This window comes from Paroedura picta, chromosome 1, assembly GCF_049243985.1.
Source record: "Paroedura picta isolate Pp20150507F chromosome 1, Ppicta_v3.0, whole genome shotgun sequence".
Classification (NCBI taxonomy): Eukaryota; Metazoa; Chordata; class Lepidosauria; order Squamata; family Gekkonidae; genus Paroedura; species Paroedura picta.
In genome coordinates, this window is record NC_135369.1 from 41,160,769 (window position 1) to 41,188,312 (window position 27,544).

A 27,544-nucleotide genomic window follows, 5' to 3' on the forward strand; every position below is an offset into this window, starting at 1 on the left:
CAGTGAGGAGGATGAGGAGAGGGTAAAATTGCTTCATCCCCCGGACCTGGGTGGCTTTCAGTCCATTGGAATCATGTGGAAGGGGTCATGTCAAAGGCTGGCTTTTTTGGGCACACAGGAGAATCCATATCCCCCCCCCCACTTAAGCATCTTTTCAAAGACACCACACATCTAGATTCCTTTGTAACTTCTGAACTTTATCGTCTTCATAGGTCTGGTTTAGCTCTGAACTATGCATCATATTAGCTACCAAGATTTCAGAAAATAACTAAACACAGGCAAAGGCTGCTTTAATACTCATAGCCTCAGAAAAATATGGAACATTCCAACTGACATGTTCAGGAGGGTGCTAACTCATGTACATGCAGCAAAGCAACACTGGGGTGCCAATTGACAAGTGACAATATACACATTTTTGTCTGTATGAAAAAGATGTCACAGGAGGTCATGGTGAATCTAAAGGAAACCCAGACAAGATGCCTAAGGGCTAGCAATATTTCTGCCAGAAAGCTGTGGCTTTAAAGAGAGAGAGAGAGAGGGAGAGAGAGAGAGAGAAAGGCTGCATAAATAATTATAGGCCCCAACTTAAATTAACAGGACTCTGACTTTATTGAGCTTTGCCTCCAGAATGCTGTACTGGAGATGACCACTAGAGGCTGCTTCAAGCAAGGCTATTTTGGATGAAAGAACAAAAGTCTCATGCTTTATATATCTGAACTCTGCTTTAAGCTTTTTGTCTCTTACAGTGCAACCTATCTGGAAAGAATCATGAATTCCATACCACAAAAAAGGCAAAAGACACCAGCGGACCAGCTTAATGACAGCCTCCCTGTAAAACCAAATGTTTTAATACCTGATTCCCAGTATTAACTAAAGCAAGGTCCAATATTTCCTTCTATTCCCCCACCAAAAATCAATGTAGGAAACAGTATGCAGTAGGGCTGTTTTCACCAAATGGCTCTTTTGGCATTTCAAAGCCATCTTATGAGCAAACTGGATTAAAGAAACTGAGGCATCTTTACAATTAACTGTTGGACAAAGACACATAATTTAGCACAACTATTTTAGTAACCATTTCCATGGTGTGCTAATTTGGAATTATACATATGAGTTACGGTTTCCCATATTAAATAAAATTATTTTAAATAATTTTTTTCTTTGGGGCAAGTTAACGCGAGTGTTATGGTCCATATTTAATACCTGCAGGAGGAAGAAAATATTAAAGTGCAAGAAAGTATGTTATTATAGCTTTATTCCAAAAAGACTTGCATGCAACAAATAGAAACATCTAAAGCAGTTGCAATTAAACGGGAAATCTAAACAAGTTATAGAGACAGACAGTTCTCTGACTTCCAGAGCACACAGTACAAGGCATGAAAAAGGAAGTTGTCTTCACTAAACAACAAAGAGATCTGACCAATGAAGCATAAAAGTTGCATTTTTCTGTGGAGTTCAGAATGTTTGGCTGTGTGCCCCTTAAGCAAACTATAGCTCAGCCAGCAGCACTAAGGTTTACCTGGGGCTTCCCCTGGATCCTGAAGCTCTCCAACTACTGATTGAGGACGGGTCTTGTTCCAAATCCAACATATGTTCTTCATGAAGATCAAAATAGCTCATAATATCCAGCAACATTAAAAAAAACTCCTTCCTGTTCCAAATGAAAACTTTATCTCATCTTTTCAGTGCAGCATTTGTGGGTTTGTTTGTTTGTGGGGGGGGGGAGGTTGCTGAAGCCCAAGCATACATAGTGAGCTTACTAGCAGCTTCATCTGCTGAGGCCAATAGAGGAGCACTTCTGTGTAACTTATGCTGGTTCTTAGGCCAAGCAACACTGCTGTGCAATTGCTTGTGCTGGTTCTAAGATGGATGTATGAGAAAAGCATTTCAGTGACATGCAAGATGTGTGGATTTCACTGGAAAGATATGCAAGAATGGAATTTGATTCCTATCAGTTCTTGCCAAATGAAGAAGGCAACGTAGTTTTTGTGCTAGTTTATTGTTTTCTGCTTGTGAATTCTTCTTTGAAGGAAAAAAACATATTTGAACCTCTCAAAAGCTACAAAATGATTCAACTTAGGTACAATTAAAAATTGTGAACAGCCCATTTTAGCATATTGGCGGCTTGTGTTGTTTACTGAGATGGGGAAGAAAAATATGTAACGTGTGAACAAATGATAAATAATTTCAAATCTATAAGTTTAACTTTCTAGAACATACCAAAAGGTTGAAACATTTTGAATATTCACCACAATGACCTGCATGGTCCATACACAAGAAATTCATATTGCATTCCTCCAGTTTTCTAGATTGTCCATAGATCAATTTACAGTACTATCTTTATACAGGGCTATATTAGCCTGTGTGTTAGGAATACCAACTTCTAACAGTACATACATACTGAACACCATCATGAATTCATTGTCTTACTAAACACATTCAGTTTCTATTGCTGGCAACAGTTTTCTTTCTAAAGTATAAGAATCGTCTATACTGACATAGTTAACAATCCTAACAGTGCACCTGAGTCATCTTTTCTCCAAATCTTTCTACTGTATTTGACAGTTCCCAGCTTTATCAGGATCTTCTCCATCAAGCCTAATCCACTTCTTCTCAATTTCAACCTGTAGTATAAAAAAAGGGATTCCAGTAAGCCATGCTTGTTTGCAACACCAACATTCACACAAACAGGAAGACAGAGTTACCTGGCAGTTGTAACATGCTTTTTGAACCACCTGTTTCTGTGGTTGAATGTCACACTCTATGCCCAGAGATTTCACTTCAGTTCCAGAAGCACAGGCATCGGGCATGACAAACTGCACTGTGGCATAGGGATACCAGTCTGAAGGGATTTCCTGATCAGACCCAAGTTCTAGTTTGTATGACAAACTATGTGGATGATCTGGACCTTGAGAAGAAAAGAGGAGGTTAGTGACATAGGGAAGCATTATAGGGACCGGTTTTAACCTAACAAAAATGTTTACTTACTCTCCCATCACCTTGCTTCAAATTGCCCTCTCCAGCCACTGAATATATATGCTTGAATATATACATCTGAATATACCATGTAATTTGGATGTAATTTTTGGCTTTATTTTTACAATCAGCACATATGACATTGAGTACTACAAAATTTAGCAATTACAATTTTTACACAAAAATAAGTGGAAAACGCAATCTTGGAATAAGGTATTTCCCCTCTTCTTGCACAGAAGACAACATCTTTGAGAGGCTAACTGCTTAAGAGATCCTATTCGTCAGCCGAAAATGAAAGCACACTTAGATTTAATCTGATAAAAGCTCATGAAATAAACTGTTTTTAATCAATTGACAGAAATGTACAAAGATGGTTTTGCCTCAGCCTCCTTCTACATGGCACTCCAGGCCTTCCTTGGAGGTCTCCCGTCCAAATATTAAACTGGGCCAGTCCTACTTAGCTTCTAAGATCTGATGAGATCAGGTTAGTTTGGACCATCTAAGTCAAGGCAGCTGTTATGATAGGAATAAAATAGTTTAACAAGATTGGACATTGATGGGGAAATTTTATACTAAGTTTAGATTGCTTTGGAGGTATATCAGGCATAATGATATGGTTTGTTAGATGTTGTCTATGTATGCACAACTTTGGTGTGTGGTTCTGGATTGGATGGAAGGGTCTGTATAATATAGCATATGAAAAATTCTAGAATAATATTGTTTGTCCTTCCAGAGGTGCCCTTTGAATCCACAGTATAGGACAAGTCACGCTTCAGTACACTGCCTCTTTCTGTTGTCCCTTCTCTTCTTCCAATTGCTATTCCAGAGCTGTGCTATACCCAGTGTTTTTAGGGTAGTTACTCACACCCCAGCCTCAGCTGTCTTCCACTCCTCTGAGCCACACCCAATGTTGCCCGATGGCATTTGCACTGTTCAAAATTCATGCCCAGATTGCAGTCATTTCCTAGTGCTGCCTGGCAATAGTGCTGCATCTTCTCAATTCTGAATCTGGCACAAACAGTGGGAAGAGGTCAGAAAGCTAAAGGAAACCTTGTACACGGCAGTTTGAGCAGGTATGTGCTTTTAAAGTAGAAAATGGCTATTCCTGTTCTGTTTAAATGGAATTTCTGGGTATTCAGAAATTCCAGATTTTCAAAAATCTGAATTTGAAAGGTTGTGGGTCTAGATCCAGATTTTGTGCTGATACACCATGCCGAGTATATTTCCTTGGCTAAAACACACTTCAAATGGATACAGATTTAAAATGATCATCAATCATGCTTTCACGGATCATTAAAAAAACCAAAAAACACCAAAAGCATAAATACCTTTTACTATGGGAAATTTATTTAATGAAACAAATGAGTCATCATTAACTCTCCGCTCATTACTACTAGTGTAAATGTTTGTGATCAATTCTAGTTCAAGATCGACCAGTGGACACTTACCATGAGGGGTCATTCTCCTCTGGAGTAAGGAGGACATCCACAGAATGGGTTCTGCCACTGACTTCTCAGGGAGGCAGGATCTAAAAAAGGAAACCCCTCCTTCCAGTTCTGGTCCTGTGCTGTGACTTTCCCTCTCTCTCCAGATGGGATACTCCAAAAGCTATGTGACTTAATAACCTCATAAAAAGAAGAAACTAAAGAAGGAACCAAAAGAAGAATTTGAGCTCTTTCGACTATCATAAACCTTGAGTGTATCCTATAAACTAATCTAACCTTACCTATTTAAAATTAGGAAAAACAATGTGGTGCAGCTAGTAGTGGTACCAGAAGCAACAAAGGAAGGGGCAGATGTCCTCCTTACTCCAGAGGAGAATGACCCCTCATGGTGTTTACTGGTCATTCTCCCTCTGGAGAGGAGGACATCTGCAGAACAGGACCTTCCAAAGTATTACTTTGTCCCGGATGGGACATCTGTTCCCCCCCCCCCCCGGGTCCACTACATGCTGCAGAATAGGCATCTATCTTGTAGTGCCTTGTGAAAGTAGCCACAGATGACCATATGGCCACCTTTCAAAGGAGCATGATTGGCTAACCCAGCATTAGTTGCTGCACCTCTTACTGAATGCACTGTGATATCCCCAGGAGGTTTCTGACCCTGGGCCATGTGCGCCTCCGTGATACAAGAATGCAGACATCTACTGATGGCTGCCTTGGACATGCTACATCCTATGTTTGGGAGAGAAACGGAAATAAAAAGACTATCATAGCATCTAATACTCTGTCCTAATGGGGAATGCCTTGTGTATGCCACTCCCATTCCTTTGGATGTTTAGGATTGGGACAAAAAGACAGAAGTTCTCTAAATGGAACAAAAATGGGCCTCCCCAATACTGTGAGCAAAATTTGCTGGAGAAATGGGAGAGTCCATAAAATGGCCACCAGGATGGACCAGCCATTTGATTGGAGCCCCCTGGTGGCTGAGACAGCTGTGGTGAGGTGTAGGTTCCTCAGCTGTCACAAGCCACAGCAGCTGATCAGGGGTTGCCTTCACCTTGGTGAGGGCGGCCCTGCACAGGGCATCACCTACTGAGCCCGTTGCCTCCTCTTCTGAGAGGAAGCTGTCTCCTCGAGGTGAAGCTTTCATAGTAAGCAGCTGATCAGGAAAATTAAAATATACCCAAAATGGCCACCGCAGCTGCAGTGCCAATTCTGCACCAATAAAAAAGTTTCCCTTTAAAACCCTCCCTCATTCTCCCCAAAACCCCAGCCCCAAATGGCAAAAAATAGAAAAGGGAAAAATTTAGAATAGTCCTTTAGAGCGGGGGTCATCAACCCCCACTCCGCAGCCCACCTCGTCAGCAGGCCACGGCTCCGTCTCCCCGCCCCCCCCCCCGCAGTGAGAAGCTCGCCGGGCTGCGAACAAATCGCCCACTGAAGTGGCAAATTAGCTCGCGGCCCAGCAAGGTTCTTATTGTGTGTGGGGGGGAGGGGAGTGCGGCCGCCAGCATGCTCTTGGCGCAAACGTGCATGCACAGACCTGCTGCACATGCGCGTTTGCGCCTGGCGGCAGTTTCACACATGCATGTTAGCGCCCCCACCGAGAGTGCAAACACACGTGCTGCAGCCCTGCGCATGCGCAAAACTGCCACACGTGCGCGTTTGCACCGCGCTAAGTGCAAACGCGCGTGTGCGACAGGTCCACGCATGCACATTTGCACAGGGCTGCTGCGCATGCGGGGGCCCAGGTCACCCTCTCCACCCACCCCTTGGCAATGGGCCGCAACCTCAAAAAGCTTGCGGACTGCTGCTTTAGAGGAGGAAACGAAACATGGGAAGGATATAGATGGGGGAAAAACCCTAACACTGCCGTAGAGCTCACAATACACTGTTTTCCTTTCTGAGGCAGGAGGACAATTGGAGAGAGAGAGAAGGAATACCATGGCGCAGGACTGGACTTGGAAGGATGGATTTTCTTATTTATTTATTTACTTGGATTTTTATACCGCCCATTCTTTGCAACTCTGGGTGGTTTACATGGAACACTGCATAAATTTACATGGAACATTCTAGCCATCTATAACATTATATAATTTTCAATAGAACATCACAATCTAACAGTAACAATTACAACACAACATGAATAACAACAATGCTGGGGAGATCAAATTGTTCAGTCATGGCAGGGTGTCTGAGGGGGGACCAGCAGATGTTCCTAGTCGGTCGGACTCAAGCGAATGCCTGGTGGAGGAGCTCCCTTTTGCAAGCCATGTGGAACTGTGGGAGTTCAGGCAGGGCTCTGATTTCCTCAGGGAGCTCGTTCCACCATGTGGGGGCCAGGACCAAGAAGGTTCTGGACCTTGTTGAGCTCCAACTCACTTCTCTGGTCCTGCCTCCCTGAGAAGCCAGTGGCAAAACCCATTTTGCAGATGTCCTCCGTTCCAGAGGGAGAATGTATTGTTCTCCATATTAATTACACTTAGATATTTGATAATATTTGGATTGTAACTTGTGACATTTTAAAGCCATAGTTACTGTTATACACAATATGTCATTATTTTCTCAGACCTATGTGGCAAAACATAACCAATTAATGGGAAGGTTTTAGAACTAACTGAAGATAATTTTCCAAAATGAGTAGTACCTGGAAGCTTATCTTGTACAGCATATGTAACCTTCATATTTGAATAGCTCCTATTTTGGATGTTTGGGATATTGTCAAATATCATGTACGGTAGCAATCCCCAACCTGTGGGCTGCGGACCACATGTGGTCCTTCGACTAACTGGAGGTGGGCCCCAAAGGACGCCTTCTCTCCCCCCCCTCTGGCCCTTTACTTCATCCCCCCCCCCAGCCCTTCACAACACACTTCATTGTTGTGGCGTGTCTGTATCTTATTTTGAAGGGATGTTTAAACATTACCATAGCGATCAGAGAGCTCTAGGGCAGTGGTTAAGAGTAGAGTAGTAAACTACCCCCCCCCCACCGGGCCTCAGTAAAAGGCGTTGAGTGGTCCCCGGTGATAAAAAGGTTGGGGACCACTGATGTATGGCATTATTACCTTGGATTTTTTTGTTTTTCACATGAAAATTATATATATGCACATGTTATAGTTATGCATGGCATCAATTTGTTTATGCTTCGCAGAGGCCTTTACTACATGGTTTCTTTCTTGTTAGCCTTTGCTTGGCTTCTACCTTCTCAACTCCTTCACTACACGCACACAAAGAATACCACCCTTTCACCCTTCACATCTTACATAAATACATCATATCCTTCCTGTGGAAAGCTCAGAGGCAGAGCAGATGCAAGTAACAATCAGCTTCAGTAACACTGCCTTGTCAGTGTAATGCATTGGTTATTACCAGAGCCTTTACTAAGCTGACTGACTTATATGAATAAGGGTTTTAAATCGGTTAGCACTGGAATTATTTTTGGCAATGAGTGCCATACTGGCAGGAATATGAAATATGACAGGGTTATATAAGTCATAAAACCAGTTCAGACCCCTAGCTTCGAACTATTTCCTCAAACTAAATACGTTAGATTTTTGTATACAAGGTTGTTACATGCACAGAAATTCATCTTTAGAATCACAGAGTTGGAAGGGACCTCCAGGGTCATCTAGTCCAATCACCTGCACAATGCAGGAACTCACAACTATCTGCCCACCCACAGTGACCCCAATTCATTCCCAAGTGATTCCTCCACCAACAATCTCCGGAATCCAACCTGGCCTGGAAGAAATTGACCTATCCACAGGAGCAATTCGCAATTCCCTGGATATGCAAGGAAGGGCCACAAGAGACAAACACTGGCACATCCCTCCCTGCCACCAACTCACAATCGATCTAAGTTCATAAAATCAACATTTCTGTGAGATGACTATCCTTTGCTTAAAAACTTCCTAAGAAAGAGAACTCACCACCTCCCAAGGAAGCCTGTTCCACTGAGGAAATGCTCTAACTGTCAGGAAGTTCTTCCAGATGTTTAGCAGAAAATTATTTTGAATTAATTTCAACCCATTGGTTCTGGTCTGATCCTCTGGGGCAACAGAAGACAACTGTGTTGCATCTTCTATATGACAGCCCCTTAAGTATTTGAAGATGCTTATTATATCACCTATTAGTCGCCCTCTCTCCAGGCTAAACAGACCAAGCTCCTTCAACCTTTCCTCATACAACTTGGTCTCCAAACCCCTCACCATCTTCATAGCTCTCCTTTGGACACGGTCCATTTTCTCTACATCTTTCTGCAGTTCTGGTGCCCAAAACTGAACACGATAATCCAAGTGAGGTCTAACCAGGGTGGAGTAAAGTAGTAACATCACCTTGCGTGATCTGGGCAGTATGCTTCTTTTAATACAGCCCAAAATCCTGTTTGTTTGTTTTTTAGATACTGAGTCACACTGCTGACCCGCGTTCAGTGTATGGTCCATCTTGCCCAGAAGATTTGGTTTCATTTAAAGAAACTATATGTTTATGGACTACTCCTGCAGTGATCCTAGGTCATAACTCCCATCCCCCATCATAAGAAATAATTTTGCCATGTTGAGCATGATTCCCCTCGCAAGTGAAGACTGAGTAGCAGTAGGAAATGGGCAATTCAGCCCTCTCTTTATTACCTGATACAATGTAACTTTCTGGTCCCCGCAATAGTCCTGCCATGTCCCTATTCCTTTTTTTACTTTGAATACAACTAAATAACCCTTTTTAGTTGATTTTAGCATTTCTTGCTTGCTTAAGCTCATACTGAGCTTTAGCTTTTCTCTATCCCTACAAGCATTGGTTATTTGTTTATATTCCTCCTTGGGCATAAGGTCCTCCTTCCATTTCCTACATGAGTCTTTATTATTAAATTCCACTGAAAGCTGTTTATGGAGTCATCCTGGTTTCTTTAGGTTCCTCTCAGTATTCCTTTTTAAGAATTGGCAGCAACTGTGCCTTCTGTATTTCTCTTTTGAGAAATTCCCAACCTTTTTGGACTTCCATCTCCTTAATTCTCCCCAACTTAACTTTAAGCTTGTTAAAATTTGCTCTCCTGAATTCCGGCCTATATGTGTGACTAGGTACAGCTTTTCTCCTCCCCAAGATCATAAAGTCCAAAATCACATGGTCACTACTAACAAGCACACCCACAACTTTTACCTCATCAACCAATTCTTCCCTATTGGTAAAAATAAAATCTAAAATAGCAGACCCCCTAGTTGCCCCTTCCACTTTCTGGGAAATGAAGTTGTCAGCAAGACAAGTCAAGAATTTATTGGACTTTCATTTTTAGCAGAGCTGGTCTTCCAACCTGGTCTTCCAGCTGGTCTTCCAATCTGGGTAACTGAAATCTCCCATGACCTCTAGGTCCTCTCTCCCTGAGAACTTTGTAACCTAGTCTAGGAGCATCTCATCCAAGTCCTCTGCCTGGCCTGGTGGTCTATAGCAAACCTCCACCATAATACCAGTATTATTTCCTACTCCTTTTATTTTTACCCAAAGACATTCAGCGAAACTCACATGCTCGGACACATATTTCCTCACAAGTATATATATTCTTAACATTTAGCACTACTCCTCCCCCTTCTTTGTATGTCCCTTTTAAATAAGTTGTACCCCTCAATCCTTCCATTTGTGAGAATATCACGCCAGGATTCTGTAATGCCTGTTAGATCATAGTCTCCTTCCTTTATTAGGACTTTTTGTTCTTTAAGCTTGTTTCCCATAGGTTTCCCTGAGCCTTCGGAGGGCGGTATATAAATCTAAATAAATAATTAAAAAAATACTCTACGCATTAGTGTAAAAATATCGTAATCCTTCATATGAGGTTTTGAACTTTCTTCTAAGTTAATAGTTCCCTGCATATGTGTCATTCTCTTTAAATCTGCAGTGTCCCCATCTACAGTTATCGTCATTGAACTAGGCTTTGAATGTATGTCTCGCTCCCCCATTTGGACTTAGTTTATGTCCTATTCTATCGCCTGGACACACTGTAACACAGAATAGTCTGTGCAGTTAGTAACTGTGTGAACTACCAAACCATTTAAAGCTTCTTGTGCAAACCTTAAGTAGATAGGAAACATCAGCAGTAATTCTTATACCTGGGAAGAGTTTTAAAGTCCCCATTCGCAGCAAGCAAAACAGGAATAGACTTTCCACTTCTTTTAGTGCGCAGCACAAACAAACCCCCAGTAATAAAGATAAGTACACTTGCATCCTGTCTCCCTTCCTTTAAAAAAAGAACACTGGGAGAAAACTCTTATTTCTGCTTCTAAGGACATCATCGTGACTTCCTGTAAAGCTAACTTTAATTCTTTATCCACTTTTTGCAGACTTTTGAATTCCTAGACGCACCGGACATCGGAAAATAGGATGCCAAATCTACATGCAAGTCCCAGATGGAAAGAGAATGGAGACTCCAGAATAATTTCTAGATACATATTCTGCAAGCCTTCAGTACTGGAGGAAAATGAAAGCAATTTGTTGATCAAAACTCTGCCCTAATCCCCAGAATATAAATAAAACAGTCAACAGACTTCAAGCATGGATATGCCTTTCAAGAAGACCACATTATTTTGTAAACTGAGATGTACAAAGCCAGCTTAATGGTAATAAGTTCCTTTTAACATTGCATCTATTGAAGTTGGTTTATCAGGCTGGTGTATTAAGATGTGAACAATTCTACAGGACAGGAGTATAAGATCTGGAAACAGTATTCTTCCCCCATTCCAAAACACTACAGTAACTACATGCAAAAAGGCTAAAATATCTTCCAGTATCATTAAGTTATATATTCTAATCATTCCTCTACTTTACCTTCTGCTAATATACTCAGAATGCCCAAAAATCGAATGTAAGCCCTCTTCACAACGCTATATTCTATCATTTAATTCTTTATAGAATAATATTTACTTGAGTTTTTATCCGGAAGCCTGTCAATCTTCCACACAACAGCTCTATAGGCACTTTCATATTTGGCTGTTCCAACTGAGACCTGTATGACAGAATCAGATTCAATGTCTGTTAGAGAGCCAAGACATGCTCTTCTGTTCATTTTTGCTTTCAGTGACTTTTGCCTTTGAAGATTCATAGTCCAAAGACTTTTAATCCATTGTGGAGGGACAGGGAAGTGTACCATAATATTTTCACAGTGGTGTTTCATGGAATGAGAATGCACTGAAGCCAGAGTAGATGAGGACATGTTTATGAAAGCCTGAAGTTCAACATATGCTCCCTGGACCACCACCAAGGCCTTGACAGAAAATGGAAGATCACTTTCATTATACTGTGTCCTGAATCTCATCAGCTCCAATCTACAGCCTTCTGGGGGCACAAATTTAATTATTCTTGACTGTTCAAACTCTTGTTTTACACAGTCATGGAAAACATAGTCAAGTATGTCAATCCATTTCTTCCCTGTGTCCCTCTCAAAGTAACGGGCGTCCTTCTTCCAGAGCTCTAAATCATTCAGTGTCAAGAAGCAAGCTGAATTTCCATTCAAAAAACTCAAGCAATAAATATGGGTTATAACAGTACTTTCAACTAGTTTCCCTTCTGCTCTGGTGATCCTTCCCCAAAAGTTGTCAACTATTTCCAGAATTATTTCCTGTTCTTCGTAACACCTCCTTGGCTTTGAAAGGGCTGGAAGCTTCATTAACTCTTCCTCTACAGTTTCCAGGAAATCGGTGAAGTCATTATAATCAGTTGTCCCCAGCTTCAACATCTGTTCTACTTCTGGCTCATGGACCACTTCAGCTTTGGGATGATATTTCTTTTTCTCTATATATGATACATGCTCTATCTTTACTGTATGAATTTTTCCAGAGACACTACAATTCTCCAGCTTGGGGTCTGAAAGTTTACAAAATGGCTGTAGCTGGAATTCTCTGAAAGGTTTCTCTAGTCCCTTCTCATAGTACATTTGAAGAATTCCTCCAGGCAAGACTGTAAGATATATAGGTCCCCACTGCCTTGATGACATCATATTCTTCTTTTCAGGTATCCTCAGCATGAAAGGCCACCCATCTTTTCTTCGATTCCTGAAGAGACTATGTGGAATGAATGAAGCGCCATCTCCACTGTACATACATGGCATAGTGGTCAATATTCTGTCATAAGCTGAAGTATTCGTTTGCAAATGCTCAAGCCTCTTACAAATGTAGTGAAAAGATCCCTGATTGACACTTTTCTGATCAGATAACACTTCCTTTTCTTTGGAACACCCAATATTCTTTTCAAGACTTACATCCTTTCTGTGTACATCACAGGTAGATGAAGACACAGCTGGTGGGTCTTCTGACCAAAATGGACTAGAAAAAGCACAGTCATTCTGAATATACTGGAAGAATGTTTGTGTTTCTATAGCCTCTTCCACCTTATTTGAGTCATCTTGTTGAACTGCATTTGAACTATCTGTTGACTTAGGGACAGAGGTATCTGAATAGTCTTTAGTCCAGGATGTACCAGTCAGTTTTTGAGAGGATGGCCCGGCTAACGGGACATCGAGATTGGATGACAACTCTGGAATAGAATAAAGAAGGTGAACTCCTGATTTCAGAAGGCAAGGGCTCACGGGATAGTCTTTGGTAGGTGTGCACAGCGGAGAATTACTAGGCGGTCCAGGAGTAACACTATAGTCCACTATAGGAGAAGAGAGAGGAGTGTTACTGGAGGAAGAGGACTGACTTGTGTCATGTATTTTCGGCAGAATGAGATTAAGCCCATTTGCTCTGCAGGCACTATGATTTCCACCTGCCTTCTGAGGAGACTGGAAAAGGGAGTCATCTTCAAAAGTAACCCAGTTTGCAGGGTTTGTAGTACACATCTTGTTGCAAAAAGCAGTAGGAATTCAGCTGAAGTGTCACTTGCAAGACATCTGTTCAAAACAGAAAATAAAACAAAAATAAGGGGGAATTCAGTTCTTTTTTCCATGGTCATATCTATACTATAAATTTGAAAATGACTTCAGAAATTATTTGTGAGAAGATTAGAAAACCCTTAAGAACAAAGAGCTGCATGAGGTTAGTACTCTTTAAATTGTGGCTATAACAATAAAACTAGCTTAAATTTATAGTACAATCACATGTTCAGAATTGATGCATCCGAAAGTATTGCAACTAATATTCCAGACAAGGGGTCCCCACCCAGGCAAAATATCAGCATTCAAAAGGAAAAAGCTAGTTCTGAGTAGCCAATAAAGATATTAAATACTTTACACAAAGATCAGATATTAAACAATTGTGGGGGAGGGGGAGAAGAGAGGGGATTATTTTTTCAGCAATGCTTGTGTAGACGAAACGTTTCCCTAATAAGGGACAAGGTAAGTTAAACAGATGGATATAGTGTCCCCACAGTTATATCCAGCAACACACTAGTTACAAAGAACTACCTTCATATACACAAAGGAACACTATAGTTTCTAAGAAGAGTTGGTTCTTATATGCCACTTTTTTCTACCCGAAGGAATCTCAAAGTGGTTTACATTTGCCTTCCCTTTCCTCTCCCCACAACAGACACCCTGGGAGGTAGGTGAGGCTGAGAGAGCCCTGATATTGTTGCTCGGTCAGAACAGCTTTATCAATGATATTAAAAACTACTAAGTCTTCAGGTCCTGGCCAGAAACAATACTTGGATATCAAATCCAGTCCAAAAGTAGATCCGTGGAGATTGAATTACATTTGAAAGTGCAAATATGTTAATGCACAGGCTTCATCGGGAGGTGGTGGGTTCTCCATCTTTGGAAATATTTAAACAAAGGCTGGACATCCATCTGACGGAGAGGCTGATTCTGTGAAGCTTCAAGGGGGTGGCAGGTTACAGTGGATGAGCGATAGGGTTGTTTGTGCCCTGCATAGTGCAGGGGGTTGGACTAGATGACCCAGGAGACCCCTTCCAACTCTATTATTCTATGACTAGATTTAAAGCCCATTTTACCCAGAGATAAAATGGGCGCTAGCGGGGGGAAAGTTAGGGGCGCGGAGAATTGTTGCCGGGCATGGGCGGCGTTGCCGCGGCCTCCGGTGTGTACCAGGTAGACGTACCTGGCAGAGGCTCTCTGGGATCGGCGGCAGCCGTTGTTGGGCGTCTCTAGTGGGCTGGTCAGTCTAGGAGGCCAGCCAGCCATCGGGGCGATCGCGGCGACGGAGAGCAGATGGCAGATGAGAGCGAAGCTGCATGGCTGCGGCGCCGCAGGCGCGGCGGGCCAGGCATTGCAGGGCCGGCGGCGCGGGCCAGCGGCGGCAGGGCAGGCTTGTGGTTCATGGTCGAGCAGCTCGGCATCGTAGGGGCGGCCGCGTGGCGTTGGTTGGTGTTTCGCGGCGGCAGCAGCCTGGAAGGCCGGGGACAGGCAGGGGCTTGTGTCATCGGTGAGGTGTAAGTCGCAGGCATGGGGGGAGGGATGGGGACGGGCGTTCGGTTGCGGGGTGGGAAGGGTGCGGCGTGGCCCAGCCGGGAACATTGGTTGGGGGCGGGGGTGCGAAGGAGGCGGGCGGCGTTGGCCGTGGAGGGGGGGGTTCACGGCGATGGCAGGAAGGGCAGTGGCTGGGCGGAGGGAAAGCATGTTTCCCGAAGTCCAGCCTTGTGAGGCGAGCCTCCTCCCCGGCAGCCATCCGGCAAGGATGGCGGCTCGGGAAGACTGCAGAGTCTGCGGCGAGGCCTCCGGGAGATGGGCCAAGTGGCCAATAGGGAAGCACGCTTTGCACGCCTCCCAATTGGCCACTTGGGCCCTGAGTGGCCCTCTCCGAGTTTTTATCCCGGACAGGTCCCGCCCTAACTCCTCCCCAACAGTCCTTACTCAATTATTTATTCTGCGGCGCACCTGCGCCACGGGGTGATTTAAAAATTCTATGATTATATGATTCTAAGACTCATCAAGCAGGACACATGACACCACTGTACTAGCAATCCTATGCCTAAATTCACCACAGGAATTATGCAAGTGCAAGTCAATTGTGATCTCTGAAGTGCAGCTACAGATTAGCAATATCAATGACCAAGTTATACAAAACACAGGTGCTCTGAATAGATACAAATATTTGCCTGCAGATACACAGAAGTATGAGCAAACCGTCACTGTTTTTTCTATCTCTGGCTCTAGGGGTTTTGTACTGAAAGATGCTGGGAACTAAACTTGAAATCTTCTGCATATAAAGATGCTAGGATCCCTTAACTATGGTTCTAAGGGCTTCAAAATGTGCAAAAAATGTAACTGCTCTTATTATCCAAAAAGGAGTAAGAAGTTCACATGCTTGTGTTAAGTAAGGACAAAATGCCAGTTTTAACTTGGAATTTCCTGTTAGCTTGATTTACATTCCAAATATTGCTTAAGTTCAACTCCTGGCCACATTTTGCAAAGGCAGAACTATTTTTAACCTCCCCTCCAGCCACGATTATTTATACTGAAGAGTAATAACTATTTTTCTGTCACAACACAAAACAGAAACACACTTCTAATACTATTGTGCAATAAAAACAAGGCCAAGCATCTCACTATCTCCATACTCCTGATAGTATAAGCATTTCAGTTTTTATTCCCATCTAGTATTTTCTTAAGACTTTTAAGGGTTGCTTTAGCATTTGGTTTATTCCAATAAGGAGATTGATTCATCTTAGTGCAGGAATAAATCCACTGAAAAACAGATCTCAGAACAAGGACATCAGCCAACAGATTTCCCAGTTTTCTAGTACTGTTATGTATGATGGAACCCCTCATCATTGGACTGGCACACAGTACCTGAAGACACATGCCAAGCCAGACACCAGCCAGGTTGGCCAGACCCCATTTTCTTTTCAGCAGGACCAAAGCCTGTGGTCCAACATGACAGCTGCAACCAACGTATTTTGCATTCCTCCCCCTGATCAAGAGAAGAAGAAGAGTTGGTTCTTATATGCCGCTTTTCTCTACCCAAAGGAGTCTCAAAAAGGCTTACAGTTGCCTTCCCTTTCCTCTCCCCACAACAGACACCCTGTGAGGTAGGTGAGGTTGAGAGAGCCCTGATATCACTGCTCAGTCAGAACAGCTTTATCAGTGTTGTGGCGAGCCCAAGGTCATCCAGCTGGGAGAGTGCGGAATCGAACCCGGCTTGCCAGATTAGAGGTCCGCACTCCTAACCACTACACCAAACTGGCTCACCAAAGAGGCTGGCAGAGGCCATTTTGCCTTAGGGCTTCCTGCACAAGTTCATTGTCTTTCACACCTGTGAATCATCCCGGCAAATCTGCCAGGGGGAATCCTCTTCTCCACCTCCACCACTAGTCGCTAGAAGCCCCTGGAACCTTCCTACTGTGCTTCCTATTTTCTTTTGCACAGAGCCATTAATGGCCATCCACAACCATCACCTAGACCCATCAACACCCATTTCCCTATTGCCTCGACCCCGAGACAGCCCACCTTGTGTACATGTAGCTTCAAGCACGGCCACTCCTCCAACAGGGTATAAAAATCCCTGCCTTGGCAAGCCAAAGTGTGTACCTGGAATTTGCCACTCTGGATTCCTGGATCCATCCAGGTCACCCTTCATTCTGCTGGTTCATAGTGTCATCTTGCTCTGCCTCCCAGCCTTCTTCAAGATTGGTAAATATCTCTTTCCATTGTCCTGCTTCCCCGAACTCTCTCTATTCATTTCCCCTCTTTATTTTCCAATTTCAGATAGCCTATTAGTGTGCCTGATACACATTTGTCTAGGCCTATTTTTATTTTACTTTTTAAATTATTTTAATTTAAAATAAAGCTTATTATTTTATTATCTGTTGTCAGCCTCAAGTTCTTAAGGGGATAATTACCTGGTAAACAAAGGCAATTGTTCAAGCAAAATTAGCAGTACAAAATGTGTATGCAATGCTTAGTGTATTCTCAGAAGCCCTGGAGTGAAGGTGGAAAGGCAGGAGAAAGGGGAAGACACCACTCTCAGTGCCTAGCGTGGCAATCAAATCTTCCCCATGAACTACAAGCAGAACATGTTACACAAAATAAACAAATCTAAATACTTCTGCTTAATTTACTTAGCATATTTCCTCCAGAAATCCAATTTTCTTGGTGTACAATTTTGATTACCTTTGTATAGACCTTTATTTTATTTAACATGGAGTACAGACAGCCCAGACAAAGAAGAAAAAACGACAGGAATGCAACTGCCTTTCTTTAAAATGAAGGGCTGGCTTTGAGTTTTCCTGGAATATAAGATTCCACACAAGTTTGAACAGAGGAAAGGACAAGCTTGCCTTCATCAGCAGATACTGTTCACATAGTACCACAAGAGAATTCCACTTATTAGCCATGGTATTTCATAGAGCAGTGGTTCTCAACCTTCCTAAAGTTTTAAGTTCTCTAGTGGCTTGGAGTATCATGTGCAAAATACTAGGGAAGGGTTAGATGCTGGAATCTTAATGTCCCACGAAAACACTTTGAGGTGTTTAATACAGGCCCTTTAATACAGTTCCTCCTGTTGTGGTGACCCCCAACCATAAATTTACGCAAGTGTTCTTTCACAGAAATTAAACCGATACAGACCAATGGCATGAAGATCCATTGTTCATGATTTTATATAAATTGCTTTCCCCCCCAGTTTTCCTCAGTTCAGTTCTGCCTCTTGTCTCACCATGCCGATCTCGCTCTTTTCTGCTGCTCCAGACAGAATACTCTATCTCGATCTACCCCACAAGACTGTTGTGTAGATGGCGTCCCCTCCCTGGCTAAACTGCTTGCCCTGCCGCGACCCCTGTGAAAGGGTCATTCGACCTCCAAAGGGGTCCTGACCCCCAGGTTGGGAACCACTGTCATAGAGCCACACTTGCAGATACAGGAGTAGAAGCCACACATTACCCTCTGGACACACTGTAGGTTCTAGCAGCCATTCAGCAGCCATGGACATAAGTACAAAAAAGTTGCCATCTGAGCCCTCTTCTGTCACCAGAACACTAGATCCAGGCAGAGAAGGTTTGGCAAGAAGAAATGTTACTTGCTGCAGACAAGCGAAGACCATTAGTCAGGAACTCCACAAACATTAAAAATAGGAGGAAATATAGCTAAATTACTGAATAAAGCAGTCTTAAAAGCACGCTAAATCACAAAACACTAGTGGACAGAAGGCTATAAAGTAGCGATCCCCAACCCGAAGGACGCCTTCTCTCCCCCCCTCTCCCCGGCCCTTTACAACACACTTCATTGTTGTGGTGTGTCTGTATCTTATTTTGAAGGGATGTTTAAACATTACCATAGTGATCAGAGAGCTCTAGGGCAGTGGTTGAGAGTAGAGGAGTAAACTACCCCCCCTCCACCGGGCTTCAGTAAAAGGCGTTGAGTGGTCCCCAGTGATAAAAAGGTTGGGGAGCACTGCTATAAAGTACTCATTCTTCCCATACCTTCTGACTTCATTATAATTACCATGAATACTAGTTTGCAATGGAAAACGCTGACAACTTAAAGCACAGGCAATAGCACAAGCAAGCTAGTCTAAGAATCTCCTCCCTATCCCAAAGTATTTTGTAAACAACAAATAAGAATTAAGTATACCAAAAATATAATTCACCAACCTCAAAGTGTTTTCGTGGGACATTAAGATTCCAACATCTAACCCTTCCCTAGTATTTTGCACACGATACTCCAGCCACTAGAGAACTTTCAGACAAAAATTTCCATTTGATATTCAACTGCAGCAAATTCTGAAGCATTAGGCCAACTGTGTTTGGCTCTGAATTTTTTAGCTTTGTAGTCATAAAATGTCCTCATGAAGCCACATAATTGTTTGTTTTGTGGCTCACAATCCTGGCATGATCTTACAGAGTTCTCATAAAACTGCATGAAACCAAACTAGTTAAGAACAGTCTTACACAATAATATATAAAAGATCTATACAAATGTGGGATATAATAAAATGGAGATTTAGAGTCAATAAGATCGCTGCCTTGTCGTGGCAAGGGGGCTTGCATAGCTCAGTGAAGCTATGAGCTATGCCGTGCAGAGCCACCCATGACGGACAGGTCATAGCCGAGAGCTCTGACAAAAGGTGATCCACTGGAGAAGGAAATGGCAAACCACTCCAGTATCTTTGCCATGAAAACCCAATGGACAAGTTCAAAAGGCAAAATGATATGACGCCGGAAGATGAGCCCCTCAGGTCGGAAGGTGTCCAATATGCTACTGGGGATGAGCAGACGGCTAGTAACGAGTAGCGCCAGAATGAATGAAGCGACTGGGCCAAAGCCGAAAGGACGCTCAGTTGTGGAGGTAACTGATGGCGAAAAGACAGTCCGATGCTGTAAAGACTTTTTTTTCATAGGAACCTGGAACGTCAGATTCATGAATCAAGGCAAGCTGGACATGGTCAAACAAGACATGACAACACTGAACATTGACATTTTAGGAATCAGTGAACTAAAATGGACAGGAATGGGTGAATTTAATTCAGATGACCATCAGGTATACTACTGTGGGCAAGAATCTCGCAGAAGAAATGGAGTAGCCTTCATAATCAATAAGAGAGTAGGAAAAACAGTCTTGGGATACAATCCCCAAAATGACAGAATGATCTCAGTTCGAATCCAAGGCAAAACATTCAACATTACAGTAATCCAGGTCTATGCCCCAACCACTGCTGCTGAAGAGGATGAAGTTGACCAGTTCTATGAGGTCCTACAACACCTTCTAGAAGCAACACTTATCATCATGGGGATTGGAATGCTAAAGTAGGAAGCCAAAAGATAACCGGGATTACAGTTAAGTTTGGCCTTGGAGTACAAAATGAAGCAGGGCACAGGCTGGTAGAATTTTGTCAAGAGAATACAATGGTCATAGCAAACACTATTTTCCAACAATCCAAGAGACGACTCTACACATGGACAACACCATATGGTCAACACAGAAATCAGATTGACTATGTGCTCTGCAGCCAAAGATGGAGAAGTTCTATACAGTCAGTAAAAACAAGACCAGAAGCCGATTGTGGTTCCGACCATCAGCTTCTTGTTGCAAAATTTAGGCTTAAATTGAAGAAAGTAGGGGAAAGCACTAGGCCACTCAGGTATGAACTAAATCATATTCCTGATGAATATATAGTAGAAGTGACAAATAGATTTAAGGAATTAGATCTGATAGACAGAGTGCCTGAAGAACTATGGACGGAGGTTCACAACACTGTACAAGACATAGCAACTAAAACCATCCCAAAGAAAAAGAAATGCAAGAAAGCAAAATGACTGTCTGAGGAAGCTTTACAAATAGCTGAGGAGAGAAGGGAAGTAAAAGGCAAGGGAGAAAGAGAAAGATACACCCAATTGAATGTAGAATTCCAGAGAATAGCTAGAAGAGATAAGAATGCCTTCTTAAATGAACAGTGCAAACAAATAGAAGAAAAAAATAGAATAGGGAGGACCAGAGATCTCTTCAAGAAGATTGGCGATATGAAGAGAACGTTTCATGCAAAGATGGGTGGATAAAGGACCAAAATGGTAGGGACCTCACAGAAGCAGAAAAGATTTTTAAAAGGTGGCAAAATTATACAGAAGAACTATACAAGAGCGAGCTTAACATCCCTGATAACCACAATGGGGTAGTCAGTGACCTGGAGCCAGACATCCTGGAATGTGAAGTAAAATGGGCCTTAGGAAGTCTGAGCAACCATAAAGCTAGTGGAGGTGACAACATTCCAGTTGAACTATTTAAAATCTTAAAAGACGATGCAGTAAAAGTGCTACACTCAATATGCCAGCAAATGTGGAAAACTCAACAGTGGCCACAGGGTTGGAAAAGGTCAGTTTACATTCCAATCCCAAAAAAGGGCAATGCCAAAAAATGTTCAAACTACCGCACCACTGCACTCATTTCTCATGCTAGCAAAGTTATGCTCAAAATCCTACAAGCTAAGCTCCAGCAATATGTGGATTGAGAACTTCCAGAAGTACAGGCAGGATTTCAAAGAGGCAGAGGAACTAGAGATCAAATTGCCAGCATACGCTGGATTCATGGAGAAAGCTAGGGAGTGCCAGGAAAAGATCTACTTCTGCTTCATTGCCTATGCTAAAGCCTTTGATTGTGTGGAACACAACACACTGTGGCAAGTTCTTAAAGAGATGGGAATACCAGAGCATCTTATCTGTCTCTTGAGAAACCTATATGCAGGTCAAGAAGCAACAGCAAGAACCGGGCATGGAATCACTGATTGGTTCAGAATTGAGAAAGGAGTTTGGCAAGACTGTAAACTGTCACCTTGCCTATTTAACTTGTATGCAGAGCACATCATGAGAAAGGCGGGGTTAGATGAGTCACAAATTGGGATCAAGATTGCTGGGAGAAATATCAACAACCTCAGATATGCAGATGATACCACTCTAATGGCAGAAAGCAAAGAGTAACTAAAGAGCCTCTTGATGCGGGTGAAGGAGGAGAGTGCAAAAGTTGGCTTGAAACTCAACATCAAGAAAACTAAGATCATGACATCCAGCCCTCTCAATTCCTGGCAAATAGATGGGGAAGAAATGGAGGTAGTGACAGATTTTATTTTCCTGGGCTCCAAGACCACTGCAGATGGGGATCATTGTCCATGGGGTCGCGATGGGTCAGACACAACTTCGCACCTAACAACAAGATTAGGCAGGAATGAGCAAACTATCCTTAGTGTAGGCACCTGCTAAATAGGAAGACTAGTTTGGGTCTGACATTTGTGTTAGTTGCTGCTGTTTGATCACCAGTTCTGCAATCTTCCATCAAGAGGAAGGCAAGAGGAACTTTAGCAGTAGACATGCCAATGGTGCTGAGGAGACTGAGCAGCGCTTTTGCTAATAAATCATTCATTATGCGATTTTACAGACGGCTGAGACTGAGAGAAGATATTGAGTTGCCTGGTGTGTTTATGGCTGGTGAGGGGACTTCTGTACAATAATTCAGCAGCAAACCCACTTAGACTATTGTTGTTGTTAGGTGCGAAGTCGTGTCCGACCCATCGTGACCCCATGGACAATGATCCTCCAGGCCTTCCTGTCCTCTACCATTCCCCGTACATTTAAATTTGCACCGACTGTTTCAGTGACTCCATCCAGCCACCTCATTCTCTGTCGTCCCCTTCTTCTTTTACCCTCAATCGCTCCCAGCATTAGGCTCTTCTCCAGGGAGTCCTTCCTTCTCATGAGGTGGCCAAAGTATTTGAGTTTCATCTTCAGGATCTGGCCTTCTAAGGAGCAGTCAGGGCTGATCTCCTCTAGGACTGACCAGTTTGTTCACCTTTGCAGTCCAAGGGACTTGCAAGAGTCTTCTCCAGCACCAGAGTTCAAAAACCTCAATTCTTTGACGCTCGGCCTTCCTTATGGTTCAACTTTCACAGCCATACATTGCAACTGGGAAGACTATAGCCTTGATTAGATGTACTTTCATTGGCAAGGTGATGTCTCTGCTTTTTAGGATGCTGTCTAGATTTTCCATAGCTTTCCTCCCCAGGAGCAAGCGTCTTTTAATTTCTTTGCTGCAATCCCCAAGTTTATGGACAAGTTATAATCACATACAAATCTTATCTGCTTCCCCTAGGCACTAGACTGTTCTACCTCTACGGGCCTCTCACTGCTGAAAGCTGAGCCTACAAATCAGAAAAGGAAGAAAAGAAGCTCAAATTCAACTAAAGTCCCCACTAAAAAAAAAAAAGAACAAGCATACATGCCAGCAAATGAAGACCAAATGGACACATCCACTGTAACTCAGCTGCTCTGAAACTAAAATGTTTAGCCAGAGTCAAAGTAAAATTCTCCAGAGCTAGCAGTTGGCAGAAGGTCACGCTAGTGCCAGTAACCCGACATCCAGGATGGCTAGTTTCCATCTCAGGCACTCTGCCAAGCCATTTCTGCAACACATTCCCTCAGTCCCATCCACCCAAGGAACCTCCACTGGTCTGTACAGCAACAGTGCAGTCAACAACCACCTTCTTACCTATTGGGCTCCCTGTCATTCATTGTGACTAAGTACATACCTCCCCCAGATGCTGAAGACAAAAAGGGATATTCTCCCTCCTCCTCCATTAAAAAAAAAAAAGGTTTTAAGTGTAAGACAAAGGGAAAGGCTTGGGCAATTGTTATCCAAACAGCAGCCAACTCAACAGTGTCCAAATAAGCCTTTTGTCACCCATGGCAGATCCTTCTTCCACTGTTCTGTGTAGCAACAGTCCAGGCACCCATGTAATGCACAACAACTTTCTTCAGAGACCAACATAAAGTCTTTCAGATCATGCGTCAGCACACTTGTACAGAAGCCTTTTTTAAAGGCTTTAAAATATATTACGTGCTTGCATACTGATTGCATACTGATTCTTAGTCCTTTTCAAATTGGCAAGTTCAGCACACTTTGTGAAATGAATTAGAAAAGTCAATGTAGCCCCTAAAAAGGAGACTACATATTTAATCTTCAGGGTTTTAGTAGGAAAGGACCTCTCCAGTCCCCTGCTATTTCTACAGACACTTATCAAATGGCTGCTTACAAAAGGTATAAACTGATCAGAAAAAATTAAAGGCAATGTACAACTGCTGCATTTGATGAATAGGCACTTCCACTGCTAGAAAGAGCAGGACCTCCACAAAATAAAATGATAACAACATTCTGAATGTACCCAAGAAGCTCTATCATACTCATTCAATGACTTGTGAGCAACACATGGCTCTTTTGAAATACTACCTGTGGCTCTTCCCCAATGTTGCACTCACTATATATTCCAGGAAACTGGGTAAGGCAATTGCCTGGAAAGTCTTAACATTACAACCTGGACACTGCAGGGAATGAAGGAACAGGTAAGCATCAAGCTGTGAGACAGGGAGAGATCTAAAAATGGTCCATCCAATAACACTCCCCCCACTTACCCTCTGTCTATAGCCTCCCCATTCTCATCCCAGGCACTGTTGCAAAAACAGTAAACTGGCCATAGTGGAATGGCAGTGAATGTACTCTGTTCCTCCACATCCAGCTTGCTCTCCTTTGAGCTCCCTGGCAATCCCACTCTCTCACCTGATCTAGAGTGCCTCATTTTGCAGAAAAAGTGAGCAGCCCTTCTGCTCACTAGATAACAGCTGCTGGATTAAGGTTCAGCAACAGTCAAGACAAGCCTACATGCCCAGAGATACTTTGGTAATTAACATGGTTAGAAGTAATAAGGAATCACACGGAAGTTATATCTTAAATGGAGTTTATTGGTCAAGTAGCTGGACAAAATAGAATGAAGTTTGAGTCCAGTGGCACTTTCAAGACCAACAAAGCTTCATTCATTTTGCATGCAAGAGCAGAAGAAGTGTGCTTGCACCCAAAAGCTTATATCTTGGAAAGAACTCTGTTGGTCTTAAAGGTACCACTGGACTCACACTGTGTTCTGTTTAAAAGTTACTTATTCAGCCAATTCATCATTAAAGAATAAGCTCTCCTGTGTGCTCCCAGACGCTTCCGATACACAGCAATCAAAAACGTATACCTAGGAAAAACTTTGTTGACCCTCGCGGTGCTACTGGACTCCAACTTTGACCTTAAGGCAGCGCCTATCCCGAAGCTTAGAGGCGGGAAGTCCACGATGTGCTGCTGCTGCCGCTGCTGCGCGAAGCTCTCCCGCAAGGGGCAACCCCCGAGAGCAGAGACGCCGGGAACTGCGCGTCGTGCCCCTTGGAACAAAACTTTGCTGCTCGTAAAGGTGCCTCTGGACCTTTGTCCCGTTGCTCCGGATCAATACGGCTACCCGCTAGAATCCCCCCAGCCCCTGGGCGCGCTTCCTAAAAAGCAAGAGCCCGCTCCCGGATAAGCCAGCGGGGCAGAGTCCCGGCTTGACCCCTCCAGCAGCGCCGCGCGCAATAACCCCTGACGCCCCCCCCCAAGAACCCCCCGGCAGACAGAGGGCGGCGGAGGAGAAGGACGCTCCCGTCTCCCCCTCTGCCGGCGCAGGAAGCCGCCGGCGCCCTTGGCTGCACCCCAAAGACCAGTCGGAGCCTTTCGGGAGTCCCGCGACTGTTTTCTTACCGATGCGCGAGGCGGCCTCCCGAGGACTGAAGTCGGGTGGAAGGAAGGGCTGAGGAGGAGGAGAAGGCGGTGGTGGCGGCGGCTTCCCAGCTCGCCTCAGAAACTGGCCTTGTCCCCAACTCCGGCCGCGCCTCATGCGCGGCAGCCAGCCGACCCGTCCCACCCCCGCCCCGTCGTGGCTTCTGAACGGCTTCGCCAGGCCGCCGCCTCCCGCTTCTTCAACTGTCAGTCAGCGGGGGAAGAGGACGTGCGCATGCGCCGCACAAAAGCAACCGGGGGCGCTTCGTTGCCACAGGAGGGGCAACTGCAGGGACACCCAACTCGAAGGGGGCGGCTAAAGCATAAGCCCCCTCCCTCTGCGCTCACGCCGCCCCGCCAACGTGTGCCTGGTGTGTTGAGAGCCTGGAGGCACCCGCGGTTTGCCCTGAAGCTACTCCAATATAGCATGGCCAGCTGTGGGTTGGGAAAGCCCTGGAGACTTTGGGGGTGGAGCCGGGAGTGGGCGGGATTCGGGGCGGGACCTCAGTGGGGTATAATGCTATGGAGGCCGCCCTCCAAAGCAGCCATTTTCTCCTGGGCACTCTTTAGTCTAAATATGAGCTGTTTCATGTATTGTTCTGTGTTCTTATGTAAACCGCCCTGAGCCTCCTGGGATACCAAGTTCCCACCTGGGGACTGGCATCCCTACGTCTGGTAAGGGAGGTTATCAACTGAGGTGTTGTTTAGTGGCACTGCAACACTGAAGCCAAAAGATTCAGGTTTTTAATTCTCCCTATACATATAAAGACAAAATACTCTCTGAATGCAGTAAGCTCAGGAAGGAAGGTGTTATAAGGTAGCCAGGTGTCCCTTGGCCACCACCAGGGAGCGAGTTGCCAGCTGGTTGGGACACCTTTTAAGACTGGATGGTGTAGTTTGGGGAGGACAGGGGCCTCAGTGCTGTACAATGCCACAGAATTAATCTTCCAAAGCATCCATTTTCTCCAGGAGAAATCTGGAGATAAACTAATTCCAGGGCATTTTCAGACCTCATCTTGAGGCTGACATCCATAATCTTTAAGTATATATAATACAGCCCGTGATCCCGATTGGCTTATTTAATATAGACAGGGAATCCTTTTTTATGCTAGGGAACATTAGAAAATATGAAGAACTGGTTCTTATATGCCACTTTTCTCTACCTGAAGGAGTCTCAGAGTAGCTTACATTATAATCATCTTCCCTTTCCTCTCCCCACAACAGACATCCTGTGAGGTAGGTGAGGCTGAGAGAGCCCTGATATTACTGCTCAGATCAGCTCTATCAGTGCTGTGGTGAGCCCAAGGTCAGCCAACTGCCTGCATGCAGAGGAATGGGAAATCAAACCCGGCTTGCTCCTAACCACTAAACCAAGCTGATATCTATACACAACTACCTGTAGCCTTGCGTATTATTATTATTATTATTATTATTATTATTATTATTATTATTATTATTATTATTATTATTATTATTTTGGATTTCTAGCCCGCCACTCCCAATGGCTCTTGGCAGGTTACAACATATATAAAACCCCAATAAAATACCCCAATAAAATTCCCTTAAAACCAGAACTATTCCATAGTTACAGACCAATTCCCTAGACGTCCAGAAGCAGCGGACCACATGTAACTAACTCACCCACTACCCACCGAAGGGGACAAGGGGTCATTGACCATTAAATCACCTAAAAGTAACCCGAGAGAGGGGGTCCAGCTCTTCCCTAGCGCGCTGGCTTCAACCATAGACTTGGTGGAAGAGCTCCATCTTGCAGGCCCTGCGGAATGTTGAAAGCTCCTGCTGGGCCCATAGCTCTTCCGGGAGCTCGTTCCACCAGGCCAAAAAGGCCCTGGCCGTAGTCTAGGCCAGGCGCGCTTCCTGGGGGCTGGGTATGACCAACAAATTCGAACCCACAGAGTGTAAAACCCTGCAGGGGGGCCAAAGGGCGAGAGGCGGTCCCTCAAGTCCACAAGTCTACAGTTTAATTTCATATAATATGTATGAAGCATTAGCAGGTGTTCTAATGATCATATTTGGTTGCCATCCTTCAGGTGGGGCCTGGAGATATTCAGGATTTACAATTGACAGAGATCAGTTTCCCTGGAGAAAATGGCTACTTTGGAGGCATTATACCTTAGATGAGGTCATTTCTCTCC

The 27,544-nt window shown here is 43.9% G+C and overlaps 1 protein-coding gene across 2 annotated transcripts; it reads right to left on the reverse strand.

Annotated features, from left to right (window-relative positions):
• Positions 1 to 1,235: 1,235 nt before the first annotated feature.
• Positions 1,236 to 25,784, reverse strand: STON1 (stonin 1). Of its 2 annotated transcripts, XM_077334950.1 has the most exons (5): positions 25,371 to 25,784; positions 14,446 to 14,732; positions 11,318 to 13,280; positions 2,703 to 2,905; positions 1,236 to 2,621 (listed from the first exon to the last, which is right to left on the reverse strand). In XM_077334950.1, exons 3-5 carry the CDS (start codon positions 13,227 to 13,229, stop codon positions 2,547 to 2,549), a joined length of 2,190 nt encoding a protein of 729 aa, XP_077191065.1. In that variant the 5' UTR covers positions 13,230 to 13,280; positions 14,446 to 14,732; positions 25,371 to 25,784; the 3' UTR covers positions 1,236 to 2,546. The 2 variants fall into 2 exon arrangements, with proteins under 2 accessions (XP_077191065.1, XP_077191055.1); XM_077334940.1 differs by lacking the exon at positions 14,446 to 14,732 and having other exon boundaries at positions 25,371 to 25,783.
• Between the last annotated feature and the right edge of the window lie 1,760 nt (positions 25,785 to 27,544).